The following is a 15,088-nucleotide window of genomic DNA, read 5'->3' as shown; positions in this document are numbered from 1 at the left end:
GGTGGCTGACTGGGGCTGTTACTCTGATGGGAGCCTGGTCTGGACAATGTTGGCCCTGTGTGTGTGGAGCACTGGGGCCTGGGTCTGGCCTGTACCATGCTGTTGGATGCATGCATGTGTGTGTGCGTGTGTGTGTGTGGGTGTGTTCAACACTATGTACATGTGTGTTTATTAGTGTGTGCGCACATGTGTTTATCATTGTGTACGTGTGTGTGTGTGTCTGTGAGTGCTTGTTTATCAGCATGTATGTGTGTGTGAGCCAGGCAACATTGAGCGATCACTCATCATGACGCTAGAACTGTCATAAGCATCACGCCAGAGAACATAGCGTAAGCCCCACGCCAGCCTGAGTCATGAGTAGAAAAATGAAACCAATGGGCCTGGGGCAGACCCAGTCAGGTTTCAGCCTCTGCTGATGACTGTCAGATGACATTCACGCCAGATGGCTCAGTAGGTTAGTGGCGGTGGTGTGTGTGTTGGTGGAGTGTGTGTGTGTCTGTGTGTTGGTGGCGGTGGGATAGTCTCGAGGCCTATGCATAAACTGCTGAATCACTGCCTGGGTGTACTGGAAGGCAACACACACACACGCACACACACACATGCCCACACACAGGCTGGACACCGTGCTTGTCCTGACCTGATGTTGGTCAGCATGAGGTCACCAGGTCAAATCAAATCAAATGTATTTGTATAGCCCTTTTTACACGCAAGCATGTTACAGAGGGCTTCACATACGCCCATAGAACTGCCTCTCAACCAACCTAAACCCTCAAGGTCAGGTTGAGGAAGAAACAATCTGTCTTGATTTTCTCAAGCTTCTAAAGTAGCTCTGATTCAAAATGTCGACCAAAGGGGAGCGATAAAGTTTTGCCATTCAAATGGGACTTTTTGTAGATGGAACTGCATTGTGTGATGTGTTCCTGTACATGTGTATTCCTGCAGGCCCACTGGTGAGATAACAGACATGGTACCGACTGCTTTCTGAGCGCTCCCTGATCTTTCAAGATGCGCCTTGTGTAAATGCTTACGGAAAGCAGTTTTGTATCAAGAAAACATATCCATCCATATCTCTCTCCTTCTCTCTCTCTCTCTCTCTCTCTCTCTCTCTCTCTCTCTCTCTCTCTCTCTCTCTCTCCTTTCTCTCTTTCTTTCTCTCTCATTCAGCATATCTGACTGAGGCAGGTCCTCTCTAGTGCCCTCTATCAGTATAAAGTACTTCCTGCCACCATTAGCCTCACAGGGCCTTGGCTTTCATTGGCCTAAGTGCTCTAAGTAATGGCTAATGGCAGAGGAAATGTGATTACTAACCTGAACCCATTCAGATGGAGGGGCTTCTGTTGAAGGCAAAGATGGCCCCCTGCTGGCGAACTCCATGTATGACATGACAAAAAGAATTGTAGTAAATGTTATAATACTGTAACGTGTAATAATAATATAAGTATCCATATAGTTGACATTTTTATCCAAAGAAAGGGATGTACAGTTCAGGTTTGACTGGCGACCTCTTGATCTGCAAATGCTCTGGCGCCGAGCCACACCCATTATGGAGTTAGCATCAGTTATTTTGATAGATGTCTTCGATCACAGCTTTTCTATTGACCCCCAGGCTGTACATACACAAGTTACAGGTCACTGTACGGCTGTAGGTCCCAACCCCAGGGGAAGGCACACACGATCGATTAGCACAACACCCATTTTATCCTTCATTTTTTAACATTACATCTTTCTTTAAACGAGCGCGTGCAGTGACCTGCAAGGCCGGTGATTAACTGAATGTGTGTCATCTACGGTGCTTTGTAGACAGGGGCGGTTCTAGACGGGGGCCTACAGGGGCCAGTGTCCCTGTCAAAATGTCCCTGGCCCCCCCTGTGGCCCCCTTGAGCTGACTGAATAATTTTTTTATTTTATTTTTTTTACACGTTTTTCTTCTTCTAGTAGTCATCGTGAAACGAGGAAGGGACATTGCAGCCTTTTTTGTCCCAGTAAATAAAAAAGTGAGAGAAACATATCAAGGTATTGAGAGAGCTGAGGAGCTGGAGGAGGGAGAACCAGAGCCGTTTGTATGATTTTAATGTAAAGCAAAATTAAAGTATTTAATGTTTAAATATCATTGGCCCCCCCCAGTAAAATTTGTCTAGAACCGCCACTGCTTGTAGAGGAGCTCATCCATGTATTCAGAGACACCATACAGACATGTACAGCTGCTATCCCTGAAGATATGTAAACAGGTGTGATTGAAGTTCATAGACTTGGCTAAGTTCATCACACCATGGTCTGGTTAAGGTCATAGTTCACTGACCCCCGTTTGGGTGTTTCATTTGACTTGAATTTGTCAGTCAACGATGGCCTCAATAGTGGCATTCCAAAGGGGCTACAATCCTATGTATTAGTGTGATGTAATATAATGTACTAACTAAGTATTAACCAACGTCATAACAGTGTGTCTTGAAGGCTGAATTCCCAAGTGTTAATTATACACAAGAAGCGTTCATTTTACTTGAGCGTTTATAGAGGTCCACGAAATGAACACTCCAGGTGTTCATTTCACACTTTGCTTTGTACATGTTTCATGATTTGTTTAAACGAATGAAACGTTATTTATGTCCAGCATAGTATGTCTCCATAAGAATATGTGAGGGGATGAGGCTGTGGAGAGGAGAGAAGCGCGAGTAGGGGAGGGTGTTGCAACATCTGCCACGTCTGAACTGTCCCTGGGACAGGCTGGAACGGAGGATGCGAGAGAGGGGGAAAAGAGAGGGAGAGAGGGAGAGAAAGAGAGAGAGAGAAGTGGGAGTGACTGAGGATAGAGGAAGCACGGTTCCTATTAAAGGCTTTTTTCTTTCAATGCTGCCCACGTAGAAAGCGAAAAACTAAATCTGTTTATATGTTCCTGAATAAACTGTTGCAAGTTTTCCTTCCAATAGACAAGAAAAACATTAAGCTTGCATGCTCCTTTTCGCGTGATGTTCTTTGAAATGACGGTGTGCACCAGCCCCCTTCTCTTAAATACGGAGGCGGGCGGCCAAGATTGAACTGGTCGTCTTTTGTTTAGCCTGCTTCATCGGTGTCCATTCGGCAGACGTCACCGCTATCCTCACTCGAGTGTGGCGGCGGCGTTTTGCGTAGAGTCGTTCCACCGGCAGGCGGGCAACGAGGTCGTGTGTTGCTGTTTGTGTGGGGGTCTGGAGTAGGACAGTGGGCATTGAAGAAGGCGGCGACGGTGGAGGAGGACGTTTCCTTCCCTCGATGCTAAGCGCAGGAATGGAAGAATTTATTACCGAGGAGGAAGAGCCATGGTACGACCAACAAGATCTCGAACAGGGTAAGAAAACCTCCAAAGCCGGCCTTTGGTGCAGCCGCATCCCAAAGTCAGTGCAGCCTGGCCGGGTAGAACCAACGACGAGCTCAGCTGTTTGCACCAAACAATGGTCTTGTGTTGTAGCACAACGGCAACGTGACTATGTTAAATCGGTCATAATTGTATACGCAGGTAGGCAACAGTAAATATGTCAACTCTTCAGAGCATCATAAACCGTGTGTTGCCGTTTTGCTACTTTGACAACAATGCATTGACAGATTGCCAAGGCCTTTGTGACGATGAAATGTTGCCCGACAATGCTTCAATAATGCTACCAGGTTCATTAAATAGTGTAATGTAAAAAACGAAAAAATTACGAAATTGAATAGTCGAGTCCTGAATATCATTGTTTTGTATAGGCTAAAGGTAAATTGTAAAAAATAATAATAATGAAGATGTTGCCTATAGAATCCATACATGGTCCAGTATGGTCCGGTACACCATAATACATGTTTCTTCTTTCGAATACAATTTTATTGCACCCATAATGAAACGGTACATTTGTGCTTAAGCTACTTTCATGCATACATAGTAACATGCCATGTAAGGGTTCAGAGTTCATGTTATTTCCTCTTCACTCCTCTCAGCAGGTGATGTATACCCCCCCCCCCCACGCCCCCACAGGCCTTACTGAAACATCTCATTTATACCATAAGACAGGCTCTAAACTGGTCCAACTCTGTTATGTCGTATTGATTCCATCGGTCGGTTTTGACCTTTAGAGTTCCCTGTCCTTGTTTGTTCCCCTTTCTGATTAGGTCTCAGTAAGATGTCTCTCAGCCTAAAAGGGATAAACTATCATCATTATATGACCACATCCTCCTTGTAAATACAGACCAATGGCATTTGTATGTTGGCACAGTCGAAAAAGCACATATTAACCAGACAGACAGACATCCCCAGAAGTGGATTGCAAGCTATCTTTTCAGACCAGCTGATTAGGCACTATGACATCACTATTGCATCCGCCCTTTCAAATGCATTTTCTGATGTCATAATCCAGCTGTGACATAAGTGGACGTGATGTTGGCTTGGGGTTCATACATGTTTGCTCTGCGGTACATGTACTTCATGGTTGGCAGACTGATGCGCAGTCCAAACTAACTATGCTTGTCAAGCTCTAGCCAATCACAGACTATCCCTCTGCGTTCATCTCCACCATACAGAATCACTGTATTCATCTCTCTCTCCTTCTCTCATTCTTCTCCTATCCTGCCTTCTTTTTCTCCCTCCCCTCCCAATCTTTCTCTTCCCCCTATCTCACTTTCTCACCTCTCTCTCTCTCTCTCTCTCTCTCTCTCTCTCTCTCTCGCCCTCTCTCCCTCTCTGTCTCTATCACTTCCTGTCTGAGAGCCAATTATTACAGTTTCTGCTGATGGCAGTGGAAGAGGTTGATTGCACGTGGCTCTTTATCTGGCTGTGCACACACACACACACACACACACACACACACACACACACACACACACACACACATGCACACACAGCCTCTCTTTGTAAAGGCTAGACATGAGGATGAAAATAGATTTTCTCACTTTATTTTGCCTTGAGAGAGCGAGATCAGGTCAGTGTGAGGAGAGAGGGAGGCTGCCTGGATCTTTTGATGCGAGAGAAAGAGGCAGAGATAAAAACTAGAGCTCTCTCTATCTCTACATCAATCCACTCTCTCCAAACAGCCTCCATTCATCTCTCTGAGCTGCTGTCTTGCCTCTCTAGGCCTACGATCATAGGCCCATGATCCAAACCTACAATCCAGGCCCACGTTCTTGGCCCATAATCTAGACCCACAATCTCGGCGTACATGACTATGTAGCTAGACTCTCACAGGGCTACTGAGCCCACTCAGGGTGCAGTGTAGACGTGATGCGGCCAGGTGCCAGGGGCTGGCCTCAGGGGACGAGCCACCGGGGCTGGGCATTGTGTTACCTGCCGTGGGTGCAGCCTAGCAAACGCCAGTCTTTGTTGTTCAGGGTGAACAAAACACGGAGAAAGGAGATCTGTCAGAGTTCTGGAACTTAAGCAGATGTGCTGCTTGGAATGCAGAGGGAAGATTCTGTGGAGGAAATTCTAACCTGGTATTTGAAAACACACTTGCTAGCTCACTGGCACGCACACTTACACACAGTTCTGTAAGTGCATACTATACAAGGTGGCAGACTGGTAAATGAATGTTTTCTTATGTGTAAACGCATTGTTAGGCTCTGGCCCGACTGCTGCACCCAGATCAGACTTGTTGAGACCCAGTAGCCAAGCCTTGGCCGAGCGAGATTTAACCTGCCTGAGCTCTCTCCTTATTGTTTCTCTCTTTTTTTTTGGTCTTGTTTCTCACTCTTTTTTCTTGGTTTTCTCTGATTTCTCTCTCTCTCTCTTTTTTCTCTTGTTTTACTCCATTTCTCTCTCTCTCTCTTGTTTCACTCTCTATTTCTCTCTTTGTATTTCTCTCTGTTTTTCTCATTCCATCTCTGCTCGGATTACAGTGTATAAATGACCGGCCCTTCTCGTTTTAGACGGTACTAGTGTCTCTCTGAGAGAGCCTATCCAGACCTCTGTTCTGAACGCGGTCCCACTATAGTGGGCTGCTGCAAGGCCCAGCTGCAAAAGAGAAGGAGAGGCACTGTTTTCCACATTCCTCTCAATCTCAAGAGATATATCCACCTACAACAACAACAACTGCTCACATGGAGATGGTTATCACACACACATGCACACGCACACACACCTATGGATAAACATGTAGGCAGGAAAGTATATCCACACATGTACATGGAAATGACATCTTATGTATCCAAGATAACACTTGGAGGGTGTGGAGAAAAGAGACAAGTTCTTGACAGAACATTCCGGAAATGTTCTACATTCTGACATGGCGAGTTCTGAGAGTGATGTCATCCTTGGTGGGTCAGAACGCTTCCTGGTTGGAGTCTAATCTGTATGGCAGCTATTGATTGTCTTCCTCCCTTCCTCCGCTTTTCTGTTTTTCACTTTCCGTCCCTCCCTCTGTCTTCCCTTTCCTGTCTTTCTCACACACACCTCCAAGTCATATCCTTGTAGTCCACAGAGGGTAAACTGTACCATGTGAAAGCCATACTGCAAATTTGGGGTTCGGAGGTTTTCCAGACCGTGTTGGGTTTTGAGCTCTGTTCCAGCTACAGCTGCTAGTGGTCTGCAATTACATGATTCAATTTCCCCTCCCCAAAGGAAAGCAAAGACGATTCATCAGGGTGGTTCAGTCCTGGTGTGACATGAAGCCCACAGCTGTTGTGCTGCCCAGGAAATTACCATCCGCAGGGCCTCAGTAACCAATCACCTGCGGGATATTGCTGTTGTTTTGCATATTCATGAGCTCTTCTGTGTTGTAACTCATCTCTACTCAGACAGCAGCACTTTAGTGATAACCTGGGTTACATAACAAACAAGATGGCTAACGCTGGGTAATATCGCCGTTCTGTAAATGTCTCGTCTGTCCTCTTGCTTCTTCGCTGGTCACTATGGAGTTGAACAATGTGTTTTATTCTCCGCTGCGCTGCGTAAGCTCACGTGTTCGAAAGAGAGCAAAAAATTGAAATCTAGGACATGTGAAAAGAGAGAAAGTGAAGAGGGGTGGAGAGACAGAGATGAAAGAGAGAGATTGTAGAGAGAGTGAATGCGAGACAGAGGGAGAAAGTGAGAGAGGGAAATGAGTACTAAGAGATTACATGCAAGATGCTGTCCTCTCTCAATCCCAGCTGATCCAGGTGGTCTTCTCTAACTCCAAAGCTCCATTCAGGCTGCGTTCTATTCTGGAATGTTCCCACGGGGCTGTTCTAGATTAGAACCCGGCAGTGGGACACAGTTAAAAATGGCCAGCTCTGTTGGGAGGCAGGGAGCTCTACGTTTATCTCTGTGTTTTAAATTCTCTAATCAGATAGAATTGACTCTATCCTTGAAGGTCTACAAAACAATATGTTGTTGATGCTGTATGTGGAAGGCTATTAAGATAGACCTGTGTGTGTCTGGGTGTGTGTGTCTGTACGTGTGTTATACAGTACAGTGGTACAGTAAAGTGTTGTGTGTGGTACAGTACAGGACATGCTGGGTGTGTGTGCCCTTGTGCAGACTCACCCAGCAGCATGTCGCCCTCTTGTCAGACTGATCCAGGAAGACTGGAGCAGCACAAGAGGAAGGATGTGGCCTCCCTCGGCCAGGGGGATGAAACCAGGGAACAACATGGAGGCTCTTTACATGGTGTCCTGAAGCTGTGTTTGTGTTTAGCCAATTAAAACCCTTCCTCCTCTCTTAGGAGGTGAAAGGTCAAATTGATTCTCATTGATCGCATCCCGTCACACCCCACGTTACACCCACACACTTACACACACACACACACACACACACACACACAATGTAACACAACTCATTGACTCATACATGTGTGCTAAATCTTTCACCTGTAAGTTCCTGTCAGACAGATCTGCTTCCGCCTGCAGTGTCTGGGGCCGTAACGAGCCCTCCCCCTCCCCCTCTCTAATCCAGAAATCTGGCAGAGGCAATCTATCTCTCTCTGTCTCAGTGGCGGGGCTGTTCTCTCAGGGCTCTGTCGGACATGGCTCTCTGGCCTCCTGTCCATCCAGGGGAGAGAGGGAGGGTAAGAATGGAGGGTTAGAAACCAGGAGGGAGGGGTGCTGCAGAGGGTGTGTGTGTCTCTCTTCTCTCTCCTTCTCTCGGTTCTCCATAGATGACCTGGTTCCTCTATAACTGTGTCATGCTCAGGAGTTTGATTGTGCTGTTATCGGCCATGGCTCCCTGCTGAAAATAGCCGAGTCACCAGTGGATCGTGATGCTTTGCAGAGCACAGCAGTCTCCTCCTCTGCAGTTGTCAGAGTGACATGCTGCCAGAAGGGTTATGCTTTTATGTGTTAACTCCTTGCCCTCTCTCTGTCTCCCTCCCTCTCTATCTCTGTCTCACTTCCTCACCTCTCTCCTTCCTCCCTTTGTCCCTCCCCCTTCTCTCTCCCACGCTCTCCCTCTTTCTCAACCCCCTTTCAATATATACCTCTCCCCTTACCCTCCTCATCCATCTTCCTTCCTTCCTTCCTTCCTTCCTTCCTTCCTTCCTTCCTTCCTTCCTTCCTTCCTTCCTTCCTTCCTTCCTTCCTTCCTTCCTTCCTTCCTTCCTTCCTTCCTTCCTTCCTTCCTTCCTTCCTTCCTTCCTCCTCCTTCTTTATCTTCCATGGATCAACCTCTACCTTCTCCCTCCATACCCCTCTTTTCCTTTGGCTCCTTCCCTCCCTATCTCCTCCTTCAACCTGCCTTACTCTCTCCATCTCTTCCTCTCCTCCGACTCCCTCTCCTCCTTTCTCTCTGCTCTCCTCTCCCTCCAGACCTCCACCTAGCAGCAGAGCTGGGGAAGACTCTGCTGGAGAGGAACAAGGAGCTGGAGGACTCCCTGCAGCAGATGTACCTCACTAATGAGGAGCAGGTGCAGGAGATCGAGGTAGGTCCTCAAACAACCTCTCTGTTCATCCCTCTGTCCATCTCTCATCGGCCCTCTATCTGTCCATCTCAGTCCATCTCGCTCGTCTTCTCTTCATCCGTCCGTCTCCATCCTTCTTTCCATTCATCTCTCTATCTTTCTTTCCATTCATCTCTCTACCGCTGTCTCCCTATCCATCTCTATCCATCCCTCTCATCTTCTCTCTCCATCTGTCTATCCGTCTCTCCATCTTTCTCACGTATAACATCTCTCATCCGTCCATCATAGTGGATAGTGGATGTTAAAGTAACAGTTGATACTTCACCTCACCCTTATGAAATCACACCGCTGTTGCGTCGGAAGGCTATGAGACAAAGGGACAAAGCCAGTTGGCGTAATTACAATGTACACCATGTCTGTTCTCCTGTCTCAGTGGGGTAAGGAGGAGAGGGGTCCGGGAACTTGTTCCTGCTGGGTTAATCATCAACAATCATGGTTGAATTACTTCAGTAAATTAGGTCTGAATAGGTCTCGAACCAAAACACAGGATCGCTCAAGTGAAAGGAAATGCCATGAAGGAGCCCAGCTAGCTCATTCCCCTCCTCAATGATTTCTGCCATTAGCTGTAATGATATAGTTAGAGGTCAAGGGATGTTTCCCTGATTAAGAGCGAACAAGTGCGTGTGTGTCCCTGTGGATTTGTGTGTGTGTGTGTGTGGGGGGCTTCTAATGTATTTGTGTGTGTTTGTTAGAGCGTGTGTGTGCGTGCGTGTGTGTGTGCATGATCTGAATGTTTGTCCAGCTCCCTGTGGAGTAATGTGATGTTCTGTGTGGATTAAGACCAGAGCTGGAAGCTGAGGGCTAATAATTAAGAACCCCCCTCCACATACCACACACACATCCCACACACGCAGAGGGCCACTGAAAGGGTTCACTGGGTTTGTAGCTCTCAGGGTGGACAGGGTAGGTGGCTAAAACTGTCTACTCAAGATACACTGTCTGCTTTATGATAACAGCGTGTGTGTGTGTGTCTGTGTGTGTGTGCTCGCGCGTGTGTGTCTGCAGTACCTGGCCAAGCAGCTGGATGTCTTGCGGGACATGAATGAGCAGCATGCTAAGGTGTATGAGCAGCTGGATGGCACAGCCAGAGAACTGGAGGTCACCAACCGTACTCTGTTGCTGGACAGCAAGGCCTCACAGCACAAGATAGAGAGGTGAGCGGAACCTTTCTCTCTCTCTCTCTCTCTCTCTCTCTCTCTCTCTCTCTCTCTCTCTCTCTCTCTCTCTCTCTCTCTCTCTCTCCCCCCCAAAAAACCTCACCCTTTCGCCCCCTCTCTTTGTCTCTCTCCCCACTCCTCCCTAACCCCCTCTCCCTCTTTCCCCCTGTGTCCCCCGGTTCCTCCAGGCTGACGTGCACCATCGATGCTCTCCAGGCCCAGGTGGAGGCTCTCTCTGGGCAGGTGGAGAAGCTGCGCTCCCTGGAACAGCTACGGGTCCGGAGGGAGAAGAGAGAACGACGCAAGACCATCCACTCCTTCCCCTGTCTCAGGGAGCTGTGCACCGCCCCCAGGTCAGGCTCGGGGGCCCGCCCGCCCGCCCCACCCACACACCACCATGTCTGTCACACTCCATCTTTTAAGTGCTTTATTGGCACGTTAAGAGACATTCTAAACACTGCCAAAGGAAATACCGTGCGCTTATGTGTGCACATTCTCGTGCGTGTGTATGTCTGTCTGTATGTGTGCGTGTGTGTGTGGCAGTTACGAGGACGGCTTCGTGGTGGGCCGGGCGGAGAGCTTCTCGTTGGAGTTGAAGCGGCAGCCGATGGAGGAGGAGAACGAGCGGCTGAGGGAGGCGGTGTCGGACCTGCGCTCCGCCGTGAGGACGGAGAGAGGCCGGCGCGAGGGGGTGGAGAGGGAGTGCCACGCCCTACTCGGAGAGTTCTCCCGCCTGGAGGCCCGCGTGCAGGTGGGAATCACCCAATCAGACGACACAATCTTATCCGAATATGGTTCGTTTTGTGACCAATCACAGCCTCTCGGGGAAATGGTCTTCCCCAGCAACAGGGGTGCTCATGATCGGGGTCTGTTTTTTTTGATTGGCTGGAGGTGCAACTCAGTGGGAATGTCCAGCAGTAGCAGGAGGGGACTCCGATCTGCTTCTGTGATTGGCTGTCTGACTTCCTGTTTTGCTCCGCAGGGTGCCGAGAGCTGCCAGGTGCGCGTGCGGGAGCTGGAGGCGGAGCTACAGGAGCTGCAGCAGCTCCGCCGCGCGCGCACCCTCCTCCTGAGCAGCGAGGACGACGGCGTGGGCTTCACCCAGACCCTCCTCAACAACACCCCCGAGACCGACACCCTGGAGGGGGCTGCGGACGAGGCGGGCGGGGGGGTGAGGGAGGAGACGGAGGGCGGGGGAGGCGTGGGCGGACAGGCCTTGCCCGCCTCCAGCCCGGTCAGGAAGAGCTGCAGCGACACGGCGCTGAACGCCATCGTGGCCCGCGACGCCTCGGGCCGGCGGCGGGGCAGCTACGCCCTCCACGCCAACAGCGTGAGGAAGAGGGGGATGTCCATCCTGAGGGAGGTGGACGAGCAGTACCACGCCCTGCTGGAGAAGTACGAGGAGCTGCTAGGGAAGTGCCGGCGCCACGAGGAGAACCTCTGCCATGCCGGCGTACAGACCTCCAGGCCCGTCTCCAGAGACCCCTCCATGAAGGACTGCGCCGTGGGGGCCTCGCCCACCCCGGCACCCCCTCCCACGCCCACCCAGTCCCCCTCCACCCCGGAGGCCATGGAGAGCATCAGCAAGCAGGTGGAGGCGGTGGACAAGCGCCTGGGACAGAACACGCCGGAATACAAGGCCCTCTTCAAGGAGATCTTCTCTCGCATTCAGAAGACCAAGACTGACATCAAAGCCACCAAATCTAGCAAGCCCAGCAAGTCTAGCAAGTCAGGGGGTGGTAAAAGCAGTAAACAGTGATATTTACTGACTGGATGCAGAGTGGGAGTTTGTGATGTAACCCAGAGCTTTAATTTGTTAGAGGGAAGCCAGCCAGAGACCCTGCACAGACCTACAGCACCCCCCAGAGGGCGCTTCCCAGCTGGGTTGAGGTTGATTCACTACTACAGCCGAGAAAGATTCACTATATTAGAATCAGATAAAAAGAACACCGCTCAAGGATACTCAAACATATTCAAAACCATTCAGTTTCATTTCATAATTGAAACACTTGTCTTACTTGCAAATCTCATGTACGTTTTTTGTGTCCTCCTATCACAACTGCTGCTCCAACCTGTCCTCGGTTACCAACCAACCCAGTGTTGTTATGGCAGTAAAACTCGTGTACTTCCTCTGAATGTTACTGTTACGTTTCTGAGCGCCTGGCTGCCTTTCCTTACCATGTGAGATTGTCCCTCCTTTTCAGCTGCCTTTGCTATGGCTACCTGCGTCACAGGTATAACTGTCACTCCAAAAACCATTGGAGGAGGAGGATTCAAACAGAGATTGCTTTTATACTTTATTCCCTCTGGGACACAGATTTCAAAGAAATGCACTAAACTTCAAGGACTTGCATTGTACAGTCTTATCGCCCAATTTTCTGCCTCCAAAAAAAACACAACCGTCTCACGGAGAATTAACAAAATGGCTCCTGTGTGACTGCACTGTGCAATCACCCCACCCTGGACTCAGCCTCTGTGTTGTCTGGTAGAACCAAGGCCCCATAAACTGTTGCCGATGAAGTGTACGTCTAATGGGGAAACCTAAGCCTTTTGCCCAGAGTACAATGCTAGAATGTTGCACTGCTCTGTGTTGGTTTCACATCATTTTGAATACTGTGTTTTATATTCTAGGAAAACTTCTACTCTGGTCTGCAGTCTGGCTAGAGCTTCGCTACATACTCATAGGATTTCAAAGGGGGATCAAGGTTGATTGAAATAGGGATGGGTGTTCTAATGTTCCTCTAGGTTGAATATAGAAAACAGCAGACTCCAGCTGTGAGATGTGCTAGCATCACTGTCCCTCCACCCTTTAACCAACTTAATGCCAAAAAACCTTAAATGGGAGAATCTTTATGTTGTTGAGACAGGATAAGGAGTCCTTAATTGGACCCACTAAACAGTGAAGGTGACCTGGTACCATGGGGCGGGGGAGTGGAGTGATGTGTGGTAGGGGTGGAGGTGGGTCAGAGTGGGGGGTAAGATGTCAGGTAAAATAGACCAGGAAGGTAATGAGGGTCCAGAATAGAGAGCAATAAACCGAAGTGGTGACATCACGACTGTGAGGGGAGTCTGGGTAAGGTTGATGATGCGAGAAGGATACTGAGGCTGTTTTCGCCGAATGTTGCTTTTGCTCTGAAATGTATTTACTCTTAATGATAAGCCTTGAATGTGATTGGCTGAGAGAACACTATGGCCTGCTTACCTGCTCTGAGGCTGTTGCCTGGCTACCTACTCTACAGATGCATCAGACAATCCACACAGATTGCTGTCTTTTCTGTTTTCTGGGAATTATAAACAACTCCTGCTACTAATATTGGTTGTGAAACGCTAGCGACACAGGTGAGTTGCTTGGTCAAATGTGAAATGCAATGTATCTTTTTATTCATTTATATATCTTAGGGACTCTGTGTAAGCAATTTCTGGTTGCTGAGGAAAGTGTGAGGATGCTATTGTATGTTATCTACCACAACAAACTAAAGGGGGGGGGGGGGGGGGGGGGGGGCAGGGGTCTTTTTGTTATTGTGATTATAACTAAAACACTTTGGATTTGGTCTTAAAGACAAGATTGCTCCAGAAACAATGGAATGATAATTAAACTATCATAAGTATTACTAACCAGGGTTAGTGGTGGTACCACTGACTTTGTCTTTACCACCCTCTCAATCTAACAGTCCTATACAGTGTTGCACAGTATACCTTATAAGGGCCTTGTCTTTTAAAAAACAAAACATGGACAACAGTATAGAAAACAGTTTATGAGCAATGCTGCCATTGTTGCTTTCTTTGAATTAGTCATTAATCAAATACTAACATCACAAATGCGTACACCTTATTTACTGTGAGGGAAAGAGAAGAACCATATCTGTAATGTAATTTCTATAGCCTATCAGCAGTAGTCAAAGTCTAAAGTCATCTCAAGCTTCAAACCCAGCATAAGGCCGGTAGACTGGTCAGGGCAAAATTGAACGGTGAATTGAGTGAAGCTGCGGCGTGGGTGTTCCATGTCGGTGGATTTTCTAATGAGAATCATATTTAGTTTTTTTATTTTTCATCTCAGGGTCAATCAGTAAGTTGCCGGGTGAAAAGGAGATAGGCACCAAAGCACATCTCAAAGTGTTAATTTTACACCAGGAGTGTATTGGACCATTTTATGAGCGGACCTAAAATATTCAAACATTCAACGAATAGACTACAATATCTCCTGGTCGTTAAATGAACACTGTGAAATGTGCTTTGAGTATAGGCTATCCGTTGACGTTTTCTCAGTAGGTCCTGCAGAGGTGTTGTGTGAAGTAGCCTAGGCTTCACATCCAGTCTGTGGTCGAGTTCTGTTCGTTAATCAATGATAGTGCAGGGCAGAAAATGCTGGGGATCATCGCTGCGGGGTGGCGTGTGTGAAAACACTGTGTCCATTAGGATATTTTGCTACGGTCATGAAGCCTGAGGGAATTACTCAAAAATTGGGCCCTTTTTTTTTCTTCAATCTAGGGTTCATTAGGGATCTGTACTTTCTTACCTCTTGCACTTGAAAATGTATCTGACCGACAGGCTACTCTTGCATATTTATTATTGGGTAATATTAACTTCGTCTTACTCTGTCTATTTATTCATCTATGTGCGTGAACATTGTTATAATCTGCTTTGGTGCCTATGTAAGTGTATCATTAACATATCATTAGAACCAATTGGTTGTATTTATTTCTTCTTTTATACATTATCATAAAGTTTCAAATTGTATTCTTAGCTAGTCTTTAGCATTGTGTTTCGTCATAACACACTATGATCTCATCAGTGAATTAGAATCATTCTTGTGTTGACTTAACATCGTCTCTATATCTTTATGACTAACTCCTATGATGAGCTATGTGCTTATTAAAGCAACAAAATAATGAAAAGTATTTTTGCCTGGTTTCTTACATGTATTTCAGTGTTAGTCAACCATTTGCACTATAAAACGTTTGGGCAGTAGGGCTTACGTTACAATACAATACGAGATCTACTAGTTGGCTATATTCCTGTGGCTGTGATAGCCTATAGCAAAGACCACTCAAATACAATGGCAGT

The 15,088-nt window shown here is 47.6% G+C and overlaps 1 protein-coding gene across 1 annotated transcript; it reads left to right on the top strand.

Annotated features, from left to right (window-relative positions):
• Window positions 1–3,148: 3,148 nt before the first annotated feature.
• LOC136950560 (cerebellar degeneration-related protein 2-like) lies at window positions 3,149–12,932 on the top strand. Its single transcript, XM_067244969.1, has 6 exons — window positions 3,149–3,322; window positions 8,716–8,828; window positions 9,873–10,021; window positions 10,213–10,377; window positions 10,568–10,775; window positions 11,007–12,932. The coding sequence occupies exons 1-6, from the start codon at window positions 3,247–3,249 to the stop codon at window positions 11,781–11,783; spliced, it is 1,488 nt and encodes a 495-aa protein (XP_067101070.1). The 5' UTR covers window positions 3,149–3,246; the 3' UTR covers window positions 11,784–12,932.
• The last annotated feature ends 2,156 nt before the right edge of the window (window positions 12,933–15,088 follow it).

The sequence above is a fragment of the Osmerus mordax genome, chromosome 10, assembly GCF_038355195.1.
Source record: "Osmerus mordax isolate fOsmMor3 chromosome 10, fOsmMor3.pri, whole genome shotgun sequence".
NCBI lineage: Eukaryota > Metazoa > Chordata > Actinopteri > Osmeriformes > Osmeridae > Osmerus > Osmerus mordax.
The sequence above is the reverse complement of the archived record's forward strand: the minus strand, read 5'-3'. Positions and strand labels throughout refer to the sequence as shown.